This window comes from Cervus elaphus, chromosome 12 (genome assembly GCF_910594005.1).
Source record: "Cervus elaphus chromosome 12, mCerEla1.1, whole genome shotgun sequence".
Lineage (NCBI taxonomy): Eukaryota > Metazoa > Chordata > Mammalia > Artiodactyla > Cervidae > Cervus > Cervus elaphus.
In genome coordinates this window covers 43,013,185-43,027,987 of record NC_057826.1, presented here as the reverse complement: position 1 = coordinate 43,027,987, position 14,803 = coordinate 43,013,185, and the positions used below count along the sequence as shown (strand labels likewise).

Below are 14,803 nucleotides of genomic sequence, written 5' to 3'. Positions count from 1 at the left end.
GTGTCCACTCATCTTAATAATTACATCAGCAAAGATCCTATTGCTAAATAAAATTACATTCTGAGGTTCTGGTTGGATATGAATTTGGAAGGGTCCCTATTCAGCCCACTATAGTAATCAAGTTAAATAACATTGTGATACAGCATTTTAGAAAATTAAAATTAATGCAAAAATATGATGGACAAAATGTCAAAAATTCACATAAAGATGATCTAGCAGGTCTGGGATTAGGGTAAGGCAAGTGACAGGAGTTATACAAGTACAGAGCTCCATGGATCATCTCTATTTAAAATTTTGATGTTTTGTTCAGTGGGGTTTTTTGTGGTTTAAAATGTATTGCAATATTAGTTATCTTGATCACTGAGATTTTGGCATCCCTTATAGTGAGTGTCTCATTTGTTGTATCCTAGGCATGGCCCTGCTTTCTCACAGATGGTGACAGGCTTCAACAGTGAGCACCCCAAGAGAGCTGTTTTACCTCTTCTTGAGAGTACCTTTTATGGCTAGCACTGAAAGTCACATCAGAATCCACCACATTCTGTTCATTGGAAGTGAATCACTAATGTGAGCCCATATTCAGAGGGAGGGAAATTTGACTCCCTTTGATAGTAGAAATGGCTGAGTTAGCAGATATATTTTAAATCTATTAGACACATACTTGTATTTTCTCCAGTGCTCTTGTACACAGACTAATCTTTCCATTATGTACTAGGGCTGTTAATACAATCCAGGAATGGTGGCTGTCTATGGGGGGCTCTCCCCGAAGCTTGGCTATAGAGAAGTGACGCTGAAAGAGAAGAAGGTCCGAACCCACCTTGGTGTCACTTTCCTAACTCACAAACCTGTAGCCCCTTTGCTGTTGGCTTATCAAGTTGAAACTGATGTCTGGCCCTTGGGAGCCTTCATTTTTGACTCTGTCCTTTTTAGGACAACATAGTTTCTGTTTTTTTTACTAGTAGACACTTATGTGACAATGACTAAGCTCTTGGAGTCTCTGATCTCCAAACCTGCCCCTTCTATGCAGAGCTTGGCGGTGAAGGGTCAAGCCTCTGCAAGCACATTTCGGCTTTGCCAGCTGCCCCCTGTTAGGGGGCGCTGGAGAAAACTGGGAGCCTGAATAACAAACAGAAGATTGCTCCTTCCTGTTTGCTTATAGAACTTTGAGGGGGCTTCCTGTTGAAGGGAGCAAACCAGGACTTGTTCACCTCAGCTGAGGCAGTTTATTTCCACAGCTGCTCAGTCCAGTTTGCAGTTTTACGGAGACTTGAAGAGCCAGCTTCATTGTACTCCTGAGAGACATCGGTACGAGCTGGACGCTTCTCTTCCTCAGGTATGAGTTTCAGCTCCATGGGTCTCTGTTATGTTTTGTTTTTTTTTTTTAAATAAGTTTTTAAGTTTAGGAATAATTCTACATTTTCCCTTTGTTCTCTTATCTCTAGGGGTGGAAGTGGCTCTCTGAATTTGCTACTTTTGTCATCCCTGAGGAGTTCTCTTTGTATTTCTTGTAACCAAAATCAACAGCTTTAAACCTAATTGCGATTTTTAAAAAATACTAAAATGTATCTGTATAAGCAACCGGTATGTTTTCTGTGGCCCAATTTGGACCTGAGTGGTAGTCCAGGAAGCAAATCCTTGAAGATGAGGTGCATAGGTTGGTTTGGGTTTGAATGCAGGTCTGAGTTCCTCACCAAAGGGAAATGTTGAAGCCTTGGCATCATGATGAGTCAGATTATCCCCTGTGGTTGAGGGCTCAAGTGGCTGCTACACTTGTTAGGCAGTCCTGATGACTAAGGACTGGTATGGGGTGCATACTTCTGAGTGCCCTGGAGTACTTACAGAAAGTTTACAAGCTTAGGTTGGGCTTTTTTTTTAATTGAAGAATTGATTTACAATGTTAATTTCTGCTGTATAGCAAAGTATTTCAGTTACATGTATATGTTCTTTTTTATATTCTTTTTTTTTCTTTTTTATATTCTTATTCATTATGATTTGTCACAGGATGGGAATATCTGTTTGGATTCAGACGAAGGTGAAAAACAAAGTTTGTAGTCTCTCTGATCCTCCCTTGCCTGTGAGAAGCAGTTTGCCTCCCTATGTCCGAGGAAAACTATTAATAGTTTTTTTTTTTATATATATATAGTTGATTTATTAGTTTCAGGTGTACAAAAATAGTTGTTAAAATATTTTTATAAATTATACTCCATTTAAAGTTATAAAATATTAGCTATGTTTCATGTGCTGTACACTATATCCTTGTAATCTATTATTTTATGTATAGTAGTTTGTACCTCTTAATTCCCTACCCCTATTATGTCCCTCCCCACTTCCCTCTCCCTACTGGTAACCACTAGTTTGTTTTCTATATCTGTGAGTCTGTTTTGTTATATTCACTGGTTTATTTTTCAGGTTCCACATATAAGTGATAACATACTGTATCTGTCATTGTCTGACTTATTTTACTAATAAGCATAATACCCTCTAGGTCCATCTATGTTGTTGCAAGTGACAGAATTTCATTCCTTTTTTATGGCTGAGTAATATTTCATTATATATATATTCACACCATATCTGTTTTTAAATCCATTTATCTGTTGGTGGACAGGTTACTTTGATATCTTGGCTATTGTAAATAATGCTGTTATGAATATTGGGGTACATGTATCTTTTTAAATTAGGGTTTCTGTTTTTTTTTTTTTTTTCAGATATAAACTAAGGAGTAAAATTAAGAGATGGTATTTTTATTTTTAGTTTTTAAAAAAAGATTATTTATTTTTGGCTGTGCTGGGTCTTCATTGCTATGCGGGCTTTTTTCTCTAGTTGAGGTGAGCAGGGGCTACTCTCTAGTTGTGGTGCATGGGCTTCTCAGTGTGGTAGCTTCTCTTCTTGCACAACACGGGCTCTAGGATCGTGGCCTCAGTAGTTGCAACTTGTGGGCTCCAGAGCACAGGCTCAATATTTGTGGCACACGGGCTTAGTTGCTCTGCAGCCCGTAGGATCTTCCTGGATCAGGGATTGAAACCATGTCTCCTGCATTGGCAGGCAGATTCATTACCACTGAGCCACCAGGGACGCCCCTATTTTTAGTTTTTTGAGCAAACCGCCATACTATTTTTCATAGTGGCTGCACCAATTTACATTCCCCACAACAGCATACAAGGGTTTCTTTTTCTCTGCAGTCTCACTGTTACTTGCTACCTATAGACTTTTTGATGGTAGCTATTCAGTGAGGTGATATCTTACTGTGGTTTTGCTTTCTATTTCCCTGAATGATGAGCAATGTTGAGCATCTTTTCAGGTGCCTGTTGACCATCTCTATGTCTTCTCTGCAAAAATGTCTATTAATGTCTTCTGCCCATTTTTTAATCAGATATTTTTTATATTGAGTTGGATGACCTGTTGATATATTTTGTATATTAAACTCTTATTGTTCATATCATTTGCAAATATTTTCTCCCATTCAGTAGGTTGTGAAACTAGTCTTCTTGCTTGAAAATCCTGTAATAACATCACTTGGGGCAGTTTTCATTCTCCTCAAGAACACTCAGCTTAGTGCTGTCTTACCCAATTTTTACCAATAGATCCATCACTAGGATCTTGTACACTGGCAAAGAAAGCGTAAACTTCAGCTGAAGAAGAAATAGCTTATACATCAAAACAATTGCAAGGTTTTGCTAATACATATGGGCAAAAGCCTGGGGAATATGTGGGAAAGTGGATTCTAAGAATGTGAGATGAAGGAAAAACACTTGACTACCTTGGGCCAAATTTACTGATATGGGTGCACTTATATATTCTGGAGATGGCTCTGTACTTGATTGGTTAACTAAAAACACTCAGTGGTGGCCTACATTTAATGAAGTGGAGATACCAAAGCTTCCCTGGCATTGTGCAGAGGGAATCCAAAAACAGGGAGACAGGAGTGTCGAAGTAGACATGTCTTGTATGCACACCACCCCTCACCTTCCCCAACTACATTCCCTGAGAAGGTCAGCTTAAAATAAACATTTCATATATCTCACAGTCCTAAGGGTCAGGAGTGGTGTAGCTCTGGCCCAGGGTCTCTCGCAAGGCTTTAGTCAGGATGTTGGCTCATCCAACATTGAGTCAGGACGTTATCTCAGGCTGAAGGATCTGTTTCCAGGATGGCTCACTCATGGCGCTTGGGCGGGGGAACTCAGTTTCTCCCCACATGAGCCTCTCCGTGGCAGTTTATGTGTCTTCACATCGTGGTAGCTGGCTTCCTCTAGAGCAAGTGACCCAAGGGAGGAAGAGTGAGGCAGAAAGACCATGATATGCTGAGCCTCAGAAGTGAAGCTGTATTCTGTTGATCACATAAACCAACCATGATGCCTGTTGGAGGGGACTGCACAAGGGCAAGAATACCAGAGGCAGGAATCCCTGGGCTCCACCTTGAAAGCTGGCCATCACAGCAACTTCCACCAACTAACTGCCATTTTCCTTCTCTGTAGTCACTCTTGCTTGTTAGGCTTCTGAGGCCCGGGCTCATGGAGCCAGTTTCAGGATGGCTTAATAAAGATTTGATTTATGAATGTTGGGACTATAGTGAAATGATGGGCCAAGAACTATGTGAAGAACTTCAGTCAAGAGAAATTAATACTATGCATTCTTTCCCAACATTGAAGATTATAGTGGGACAATGGATCTGTTTGGAGACATAGATGACATTTCTTCAGACAGTGATGGGGATAATCAACCACCCATTCAAAGACAGCCTGCTACAGTAAGTACAAATCTCAACAGCCCATTGTTCAAAGCTAAGAAAAGTTTCAGAGGCTGATGAGCCTGATTCTTTCATATAGAGAGAGTCTGGAACATCTGATGAATAGGTGACTTTCTTAGTTATGTTGGGAATTTCTGGATATTAAAGGGCATAGAAAGAATTGCTGAGAATGAATTTGATGCCAAACTTCAGGGGCTAGACTATGAGGACTCATAATTTGAAAACCTTTGATTCAAAACCTTTTCTTACTCAAACTTCTGCTGAGAAGTGTGTATTGTTTGACATTTTTCTCTGATTTTAATTAGTATTGAAGGACTGTATAATTTCACACTTGTGTTGCTAGATATCTTATGAAAACTAGGTATGTCAGCATTTTTTTCTGGTAATGCAGGCTGACAGGTCTTGTTTTACACGGTGGTTTTTGGGGAGTAGGATAGAGAGAGGATGAAATTTTGAGGTGAGGCCAGAGGGGCTGCTGACTACTTTATCTCTGAAGTGGTTTCTAAATTTACATCCTGTCAAACCTGCCTCTGCCTGTTGTGGAAGGACAGCTAGAGCATTTCTAATGTCACTTCAAGCTCTCACATTCTGATTCCTTTCTTAGGATGCATGTGGAGTGCCTCAGAACCAGCGGGAGGAAGAGCCGATTTCTGAAACCAAAATAGAAGTAGAAATTCCTAATATCAACTCTGATTTAGGAAATGAATTGTACTTTGTTAAACTACCCAAATTTCTCAGCATAGAATCCAAGTAAGAGGACTGACTTATAATTTTATTTTCCCTTCAAGATATTGAGTAAAAGTATGTGGACTGTAAATATTCTTGTTGTAGTAATGTGCTGGCTAATCACAAAGGTAGGAGATTTTTCATGTAACTCTGAAAAAATAAATTTAGGGTGTGCTATGGTAGAAAATGATGAATTTACTGGTATGAGAAAGCTTTACTGCTAATAATTCTTTTAGCATTTTGGCACTTTCTTACCAATGAGCAGATATCATAGCTGATGAAGATGTTTTTTATTTTCATAAAGCTGAAAAATTGGAAAACGAAGGTGAGAAAGTTTGCTGGAAAAATCACAAAAGTTCAATGCAAAAGCCATTGTGAATCTAGAAAAGATGATGATATTTGAAAACAAAATAGTGTGGATGGGTATCATGATAGTTTACAAGTGCAAGCTCTTGTGCAATTAAACATGACACCTTTCTTAAAAAATATGAAAAGGTAGATCATGTGTCACCTATACTTTAGAGGACTATTTCCCAAACAAGAAAACAGTTTAAAATTTTTGAATTATTAGTCACATTTGGATTTTTTTCAGGCAAAAAAAATTTTAAATACAATTTTAAGAAAAAAGTAATTTGCATACTTCTTTGAAGTTTTACTTGAAGTTATTTGTCTACTGTGATTTTTTTTTAACATTGGTACATGTTATAAAGACTATTATTTTATAGTATTATATTCATACTAAAGATGGCTAATACAACATTAAAAAACAATTTTTAGGCCTTTTGATCCTCAGTATTATGAAGATGAATTTGAAAATAAGAAAATGCTTGATGAAGAAGAGAGAACCAGGTTAAAATTAAAGGTACCATTCCACACTTTATTCCTGTTTTTTTTTTTTTTTTAAAGCTTTTTATAAAGTAAAACACAGGAATAACAGTTTGAAATGAACTTACAAAATGATCTTTATGTTTACTTTTTAATCAATAACTGTTTAGAATGAGGAATTAAATGTCTTTTCAGAATATTTTTAGGAGAGAAGGTACATATCCTTTTTTAAAAATTGTTGTAGAATTATCCCTTTCCTAACCTTTCTTTGGCAGTTGTAATTTTTTGACAGCAGTCAAGATAAGAATTCTTGAAAATTGTTAGCTTGGGCTTCTCTGGTGGCTCAGACGGTAAAGTGTCTGCCTGCAGTGCGGGAGACCTGGGTTCGATCCCTGGGTTGGGAAGATCCCCTGGGGAAGGAAATGGCAACCCACTCCAGTACTCTTGCCTGGAAAATTCCATGGACTGAAGAGCCTGGTAGACTATACAGTCCATGGGGTCGCAAAGAGTTGGACATGACTGAGCGACTTCACTTTCACTTCCTTCAGGATAAATAATAATATAGCTAGATATACAGAACTGCCCCTCCATATTTTATCATGGATAGATCTGAGCTGCTTCCCATGGTAAAAATATCTCAAACTCTTTATGGAAATTCAGCTTATGCACAGAGAAGAGGTCTTGTCATTAGGGGGTTCCCCTTGAGAAGACCTGGAAAGCAAAACCCTACCATTTCTCTCATAGGAATGGCATTGTCTTTAACCGGGTGTGGAATGAGCGTCTCCCAGAGGCCACAGTGGCAGGAACACAGTGGCAGGAACAATTCTTCTACTACTTTTGTAATTTGGAGTTCCTCACCATATGGGTAGAGTAAAGCAAAAGTCTTAGGTTTTAATTTATTGTTTATTACTTAATTACTTTTTTTTTTTTTTAATTAACGCTCAGAGTTTTCTTACCTACTGGGCCCTTCTTTAGTCCTTCTTTCATTGGGTTTATAACCCTTCAAGTGGGGCTGCAATAGAAATCTCAGTTATAACCTCCTACCTCATATGGACCCTAAGGGTTTGCTTCCGCTGCCGTATGGTGGAACTCAGGAAAGATTAAAACAGAATGACTGGTGAGTTTAACCAGTGTCTCTAGGTATCTGTAGTAGGAGGGTTTCCATGTTGCCTAATCATCTATTTTTCAGTGAGCTTATTTTCTCACCACCTATGAATTCTTGGCATGTGATTATAAATCACTTGAGAAGAAAAGAACATGCAGTCAGTAACACTGGTTTTGTATGTGAAAGTGTTAGTCGATCCATCATGTCTCTTTGCGATCCCATGAACTGTAACCCATCAGGCTCCTCTGTTCATGGGATTCTCCAGGCAAGAATACTGGAATGGGTTGCCACACCCTCCTCCAGGGCATCTTCCCAACCCAAGGATCGAATCCAGGTTTCCTGCACTGCAGGCAGATTCTTTACCAACTGGTTTTGTATGCCTTTGTGTTTTAAATCAGATAGAAAATACTATACGATGGAGGATACGCCGGGATAAAGACGGAAATAAAATTAAAGAAAGCAATGCTCGGATAGTCAAGTGGTCGGATGGAAGGTGAGCACAGACCTGAGGAGTATGGAAACACCCAGAGGGAGGCCCAGGATGAATGAAGTTTTCTGTGTAGGACCATATTTGGGGATCTTTTTTTATTACAGAATTAACAAAATCTAGGCCTCTTAGACCACATATTAAAAAGCAGAGACACTACTTTGCCAACAAAAGTCCATCTAGTCAAAGCTTTGGTTTTTCCAGTAGTCATATATGGATGTGAGAGTTGGACTATAAAGAAAGCTGAATGCCCAAGAATTGATGCTTTTGAACTGTGGTATTGGAGAAGACTCTTGAGAGTCCCCTGGACAGCAAGGAGATCCAACCAGTCCATCCTAAAGGAGATCAGTCCTGAATATTCACTGGAAGGACTGATGCTGAAGCAGGGTTGAGATCACAGTGCTGTGCTGGGCGACTCTAGACATAGACCCAAGATGTGATCAAATTCACAGTATCTACCTTATTGAGTTGAAAACCTAATGTCAGCACCCATATGTAACCATTAGACATTATAGATTGGTATGTTTGAAAAAACGACTTCTATTTTACTAATGAGGTTGTAGAGATTGGGAAATGATAAAACAATTAGATTTCAAGTTGAAAAGAAGATGGATTTTACCACCTTTTACTTTGAAAGGAGGTAGGTTAGTTGTTTCTAGTATCTTTTGTCTGTCTTAAATCTTCAGTATGGGGACAGGATCCTGCAGTTCCACAGCATTTTAAGAATTGCTAACAGGCTAGAGGAGACTTCCCTGGTAGCTCATGATAAAGAACCTGCCTGCCAATGCAGGAGATGCAGGCTTGATCCCTGGGTTGGGAAGATCCCCTGTAGAAGGAAATAGCAACACACTCCAGTATTCTTGCCTGGAGAATCCCATGGACAAAGGAGACTGGCGGGCTACAGCCTGTGGGGTTGCAAAGAGTCGAACATAACTTAGCGACTAAACAACATGACAGAATGGAAGCTATAGGATTTGTTAACTATCCATCCTAATAACGGAACTATTTCTGTTTCCAGCCTGTCCCTACATTTAGGCAACGAGGTGTTTGATGTCTACAAGGCCCCGATGCAGGCCAATCACAACCACCTGTTCATCAGGGAAGACACTGGTCTGCAGGGACAAGCTGTCTTTAAATCCAAACTCACCTTCAGGTAACTATTCATAGTGACCTATTGCTGCTTGGCAGTTTGAGCAACAGGTGAGAGAGGCTGGATGTGCAAAGAGCCTGACTGATGTGATGTTGAGGCGCAGCTCCCCAAGGCCCTTGGTCTGGTTCCCATGCCATTTTTCACCTTTGCAACAAGTTCCTGTCTCTCAGGGAGCCAGTTCACGGTCTGGAAACCAACACGAGACTGCTGTCTAAACCAGAAGACCAGTTATTAATTCACATTGATCAGCACACCTGGTAAGAGGCCTAAACTGTCTGTGCCACTCTGCTGGTCAGCGTGTCCCTTCTCTTCAGGGACGTTTTCCTGGGAAGCCGGCTGATTGTGAGCATGCTCTTGGTGTGCGCATGCGCCAGAGGAAAGGGCTGCGGGTGCTGATGCTACTGTCCGCCGCTGTTTGCTGTTGGTGTGATTGCCTGCAAATGTTCTTAGTAAACAGTGAGTCATTTTTGTCTGTTTCCCGCAGACCTCATGCTACAGACTATGCCACACATAAAAAGGTGACCCTGCCACTTGCTAGTAGATGCTCAAGGATGCAGACGATTAGAATCTTACCAGTGGCGGGTCCTGATCCTGAATGCCAGCGTGTAGAGTTGATTAAGGTATGTTGGCTGAGCTTTATCCTAGGATTGTTTGGGGCATTAAGAGCTGTGCTTTTCAGAATATTAAATCATCATTTCTTATTGTCACAGTCATTTTATTTCTTGTAGTTATCAGGGAGCCAGCTTAAGCTTCCAAGTGTGTGGTTAACCATAGGAATGGTCATAGTCAATGGGCCAGTGGTGAGACACAGCAATCCAGACCCTCAGGTGTTCTCTTTCCAATCTATGAGCTCTGAGGGAAACTGACAGTTTTGTTTTTTTTTAACAAATGTAACCTTTGACACATAGCATTAGACTGTGTTAGCCAGAGGGGAGGTGATGTTGGAAGGTCAGAAGGACATTCCTGACTCCGTCAACACTGGCCCTGGGTTGAGGGCCCCAGGCAGGAATATCTGGGCGCCATGGTAGTTTGGTGGAGCCTGACAACTCAGGTGTGTGTCTCAGGATGAAGAGAACCTGCCTCCTTCAGGCATCCACTGGGCATGGATGAGGTTCCTCAGGCTGGTCGTGCCCTCTGGACTGTTCCTGGCAGCAGAGGGGACACTGCAGCTCCCAAGGCCGTGTCCATGCCAATTGTGATGGGGCGGTTGGTGTGAGGGAGCCTCCTGCCTCTTCACCCCGTGTTGTCTTCACACCTTAGAATTGAACATGATGATACCATGTATGGTAACAGAGATGTGAAATGGAGAGAACTCACAGTGAGGACATAGGAACTGGTGTTATCCTGGGCAAGGCATTTTCATGTTCTTTAGTTTCAAGCAGGCACTAAGTGAATTCATCTTTTTTTAAGTCTTTACAGAAAGAAGCAGCACGTTTGAGGGCTTCTGCTCACCAGGAGACAATCCGTCTGCAGAACCAGGCGGGGCCAAGTGCCCCCTACCAGGACCCCAACAGTGACGAGGAGGGTGAAGCCGTCAAAAACCACGACCAAGGGGAACGCGGAGGTGAGTCTGGTGAGGAGGTCGCGTTTCCATCACCTCAGGGCCGTGGGGCCACTTATGCTCTGGTGACCACTGAGTGTCTGTCCTGCTGTTATTCACTGAGGACAATACAAAGGCCTTTTCTTTTGTTTTTGTTAGGACCACTTTCTCACGTGAAAAGTTGGCTGGGAAAATAAGGCACCCCCATAATTAAGAAAATCAACTAAATAATTTATGTCCTTATGGTAAAAAATGCATAATAGGCAGTTTGCCTGATTGTATAATTAAGAACCCAGTGTTAAACTTTGTAGTTTTAAAAAATGTGTGTGTGCAGCCCTTCAGGTATTTAAAAGTGATCAATCTCTCTGAGGGAAAAAAACCTCTCCAATATAAGTCATTTAAGCATGTTTGAAAGCTGTATGTATCTCTTCATGAAAACTTAAAAAAATGGTTAGCGTCTCAACAAAGGGAAATATACAGTGGGAAGTAACAACATTCAACAGTAAAAAATTTTTTCAGGAATAAATGGGTCTTCATCTTTGAAGGTCAGTCCCATACCTAAAGTCCCCAAATTTGCTTTCAGAGGAAGGGGCCAGAATATATTCTCCAGAGAGTGATGAGGGACCAGATGAAGATGGGGCTCAGAGATCACTGACAGCAAAGAAACTCACCACTGATGAGGTAAAACCAAGTTTATTCAATCCGAAGTGGTTTCCCTGTAGCCACAAGCCGACTCCCAGAATAAGGAGCTCACAGCCCAGGAGCACAGACAGGTGTCTACACATCTCCCTACAACTCAGCGAGATGCATGCAGTAACAAGCCTAGGCGTGGCCCAGAGGAATGCCTGCCACCTGTGTGCAGTGGGAGGCAGTCCAGAACAGTCACCCTCTCGTTGGGTGTTGAAGGAAGTGTTAGGGTGGGTGTGCCAGTGGACAGAAAGGCCTGTGAGAAAAGCCATGTGGCTGAGACACCAGGGCCCAACTAGAGAACTAGAAGTTCAGTGAAATAGATCAAGGGGCCTCTCACCATCACCATGAGCATAATAACAGTGCAGGGTTATTTCATTTTTATGTTATTAAAATTATCTACTTTATTTCCTTTTCCACTTAAAGATCACAAGAAATTTTGTCTTAATTACACAAGTGAATCACTCTGTTGTTGCCATTGTACCATATTAATTTATCCAGTGTTTTCTGAACCCATAACACACTCCACTATGGGTCTTGAGTTACAGGTCAGAGAAAACATCTCAGTAACAGAAATGGCTCTTACTATGTAAGAGAAGCACTCATTTTTCATGCAAAAAAACCTATTTAAAACTTGGAAACCATACTGAAAAAAGCACATAAAATACAAGCAGTCCTTTAAAAAAAAATCAACAGGCTTTAAAATAGTGAATTTTAGATAGAGAAAGTGAAGTACTGAGGAAGCTGAGGAACGTATTTCAAGTAGTAATGAGGGAAATCCACACCAAAATAGTGATGTGTCCCTTGGCCCTGACCACTGGAAGTCGGGGCTCCCCTTGCCTGACCTGTAGAGACAGTGTCTGTGGACAAGGTCATCGCTGGGGGGTTGAGTTCTAACTTGAAGGGCTGGCTCCCCCATCAGCTCAGAACTACTTTAGACAAAATTTCCAGAAACATTCAGTATTGAATTTTACACCTTCCCTCTTGTTGTCTGTTCAGATGAACCCTCCAGAAAGAGGAAAGCAGGGGGTGAAGAGGAAGAGGATGACTGAAGCATAAAACATGTACTCACTATAAATATGGTTTTCAACTGCTGGCTTCAAAACAATGATAAAATGACTTGGAATTGAAGTGAGGAACTGAGTTCCTTTTGCATAATCCTAGTTGTGGTTTTAAAATGTTTGGAAGCAAATCTGTGACTTTAGAAAATCCATTGTTCCCAGGTGAGACCATTTTGGTAACAGTTTGCGCTGTGTCTTGGGTTTTTTTTGTCAGAGCAGGCACAGCGCAAGAGAGCTCATGGAGACTCAATGCTTTGTTACGTGCTGTATGGGCCTTACCAGTTCTAATCCTCAGAACAAATCAAAGGGCAGGTGCTGTTTTTCTCATATTACAGATGTAGAAGCTAAGTTAGAACTTAAGACTTCTGTCCAAAGCTTTTTCTTCTCAAGTTTAAAAAAAAAAGCATTTTTGAGACAAGGATCAGGAATTTATTTGCACAGCCATCACACTGCTGAGCAGGTGTGTTAACTGACCTTGGGAGAAAGACATCCCAAATACCGGAGAGAAATGGTCACCAGAAATTAGAGAAAACAAGAGTACTGGGAAACAAAATACTAGATTTGACTTCTAGCTTTTTGACTAGTGCAATAGCTTGAACATAATAGGTACATAAAGGTTTTTTTGTTGAATATACAAACCAATGATGTTACCTTGGGCAAGTTAACTTCTCTGAAGTCAGTTTGCTCAACTTGCTGGGGTTTGGACTTGACCACTGTGAATCTTTCATGATTTAATGTTTATATTCCTCTACTTCTGAGAAGTGAAAAATTAGATATGTTCATTTTTTTTTAGAGTCTTATTGTTAAATAGAAAAGGTCAAAGAAAAATGGCCCACTTAACATGCAGAAAACCTGGGTGTACATTATAATTCCCTCCCTTTTATATATTTAAAGTGTAATTTCATAGCTGTGCAGTAAACACAGCCATAATTAGCACCAGCTTCAGAAAAGCCATTTAGAGACTCATTCAAAATGCTGAGAGGTACTACCACAGTTCAGTCATAAGGCTGACTATTCTTTACAATTTTATTGAAGTATAGTTGATTTACAGTGTTGTGCTAATTTCTTTGGTATAACAAAGTGACTCAGTTATACACACATAAGCATGTTTTTTCATATTTTTTCATACTTTTCCATTATAGTTTGTCACAGGATATAGTCCCCTGTGTTACATACAGTAGGACCTTGTTGTTCATCCATCCTGTATATAATAGGATGTCTGTTTTTGTGTCAGTACCACACTGTTTTGGTCAGAATGGCCTTACTGTAGTACTATCTCAAGTCTGGGAGGGTTATGCCTCCTGCTTTGTTCTTTTCCCTCAAGACTGCTTTGACAATTCTGGGTCTTTTATAGTTCTATATAAATATTAGGATTATTTGTCTTAGTTCTGTGAAAAATGAAATATGTTAATTTGATGGGGATCACATTAGATCTATGGGTTAGATTGGCTATTCTTTATAGAGGTGGCCTTGAGTCTCTGCTACTTTAGCAACAGGACTGGGGCTAAAGCTGGGCTGAGACTAGAGGCCAACCCTTGCAGACTTGCTGGAAAGCTTAATATTTGGTACCTAAAGAACTGAGGTGCCACTGGCTGAGCAAGAAGGCACTCTCCCCACGGCCACAGCTCCTGTCTCCACAGCAACTCAGAGGAGGAGCTGAAGTTACCTGACAACTGAAGCACCCAAGCCTCTGACTCACCAAAGGGGACAGGCATCAAGCCTTCCCACATGTGAACGTAAGCCCAATAGCCATTCTTGGAAAGCCAGCCAATACTAAAGATTCAAGAGAAATTTCTTTATTCCTTAAGTTTCAAAGTTGAATTATTTGATATTTATCCCTAAAAGTTTCCTCAACCCATTACACGTTTCACTGATTTTCTCTTTTGGTTGGTGGATTTAGGTGACTGATAAGCGATATCTTTGGTTTACCTTAGAAATAATCTCTAATAGCAGGATTGGCTCCCCTCAGGCCCAGAACGCACTGTATCATAGGTCCCTGTTTCTATTTGTCAACTCAGTTTAAAAAAAAAAAAAATCAATTTGACTTTATAGACAGACCAGACTGAGTACTGATGGGGATGAGACTGAACCATATGAACTTACTACTTTATGGGTATAAATGGTCAAGTTTTGACAGTTTCAGAATAACTCAGGGAAATTAATAAACTTGTTCTTAAAAGGTATGTATGCAGTGAACTTTAGAGCACAGGAATTAAAGGGATTTTCCAAACAGTCTAAGTCTACAGTATATTTGATAGACTTTATTGAAATTATTTGTTCCAATATGAAATGGTAAATTCTAAATGCCTGCAGTCCATATTCTTCAAAAGAAGAGTCACTGTGCTATTATGAACCAGTATTATTAATATGAATATTTTCTAATAGTTTTTTATAAAAATGGAAAAAGCAAGCATTTACAGCATTTTTATATTTTAGCATTAAAAAATGTATTTAAATGCCCAATTTCATGTGACAAAGAAT

The 14,803-nt window shown here is 40.2% G+C and overlaps 2 protein-coding genes across 3 annotated transcripts; both read left to right on the top strand.

Moving 5' to 3' along the window:
- Positions 1-3,111: 3,111 nt before the first annotated feature.
- Positions 3,112-9,295, top strand: LOC122704450 (RNA polymerase-associated protein LEO1-like). The gene is made up of 6 exons (XM_043919172.1): positions 3,112-4,741; positions 5,346-5,491; positions 6,245-6,329; positions 7,796-7,890; positions 8,903-9,037; positions 9,205-9,295. The coding sequence occupies exons 1-6, from the start codon at positions 4,658-4,660 to the stop codon at positions 9,293-9,295; spliced, it is 636 nt and encodes a 211-aa protein (XP_043775107.1). The 5' UTR covers positions 3,112-4,657.
- On the top strand, positions 9,284-14,520 carry LOC122704451 (RNA polymerase-associated protein LEO1-like). Of its 2 annotated transcripts, XM_043919174.1 has the most exons (4): positions 9,284-9,654; positions 10,445-10,598; positions 11,158-11,255; positions 12,261-14,520. In XM_043919174.1, the coding sequence occupies exons 1-4, from the start codon at positions 9,400-9,402 to the stop codon at positions 12,318-12,320; spliced, it is 567 nt and encodes a 188-aa protein (XP_043775109.1). In that variant the 5' UTR covers positions 9,284-9,399; the 3' UTR covers positions 12,321-14,520. The 2 variants fall into 2 exon arrangements, with proteins under 2 accessions (XP_043775109.1, XP_043775108.1); XM_043919173.1 differs by lacking the exons at positions 11,158-11,255; positions 12,261-14,520 and having other exon boundaries at positions 9,400-9,654; positions 10,445-10,862.
- Positions 14,521-14,803: the final 283 nt, after the last annotated feature.

Excerpts from the sequence above, each read along its gene's own strand:
- LOC122704450 (XM_043919172.1), top strand. The coding sequence starts at position 4,658 with ATGGATCTGTTTGGAGACATAGATGACATTTCTTCAGACAGTGATGGG. Across the intron at positions 4,742-5,345 it reads TTCAAAGACAGCCTGCTACA|GATGCATGTGGAGTGCCTCA; the intron begins GTAAGTACAAAT and ends TTCCTTTCTTAG. Across the intron at positions 7,891-8,902 it reads GTCAAGTGGTCGGATGGAAG|CCTGTCCCTACATTTAGGCA; the intron begins GTGAGCACAGAC and ends TTCTGTTTCCAG.
- LOC122704451 (XM_043919173.1), top strand. The coding sequence starts at position 9,400 with ATGCGCCAGAGGAAAGGGCTGCGGGTGCTGATGCTACTGTCCGCCGCT. Across the intron at positions 9,655-10,444 it reads AGCGTGTAGAGTTGATTAAG|TCTTTACAGAAAGAAGCAGC; the intron begins GTATGTTGGCTG and ends TCTTTTTTTAAG.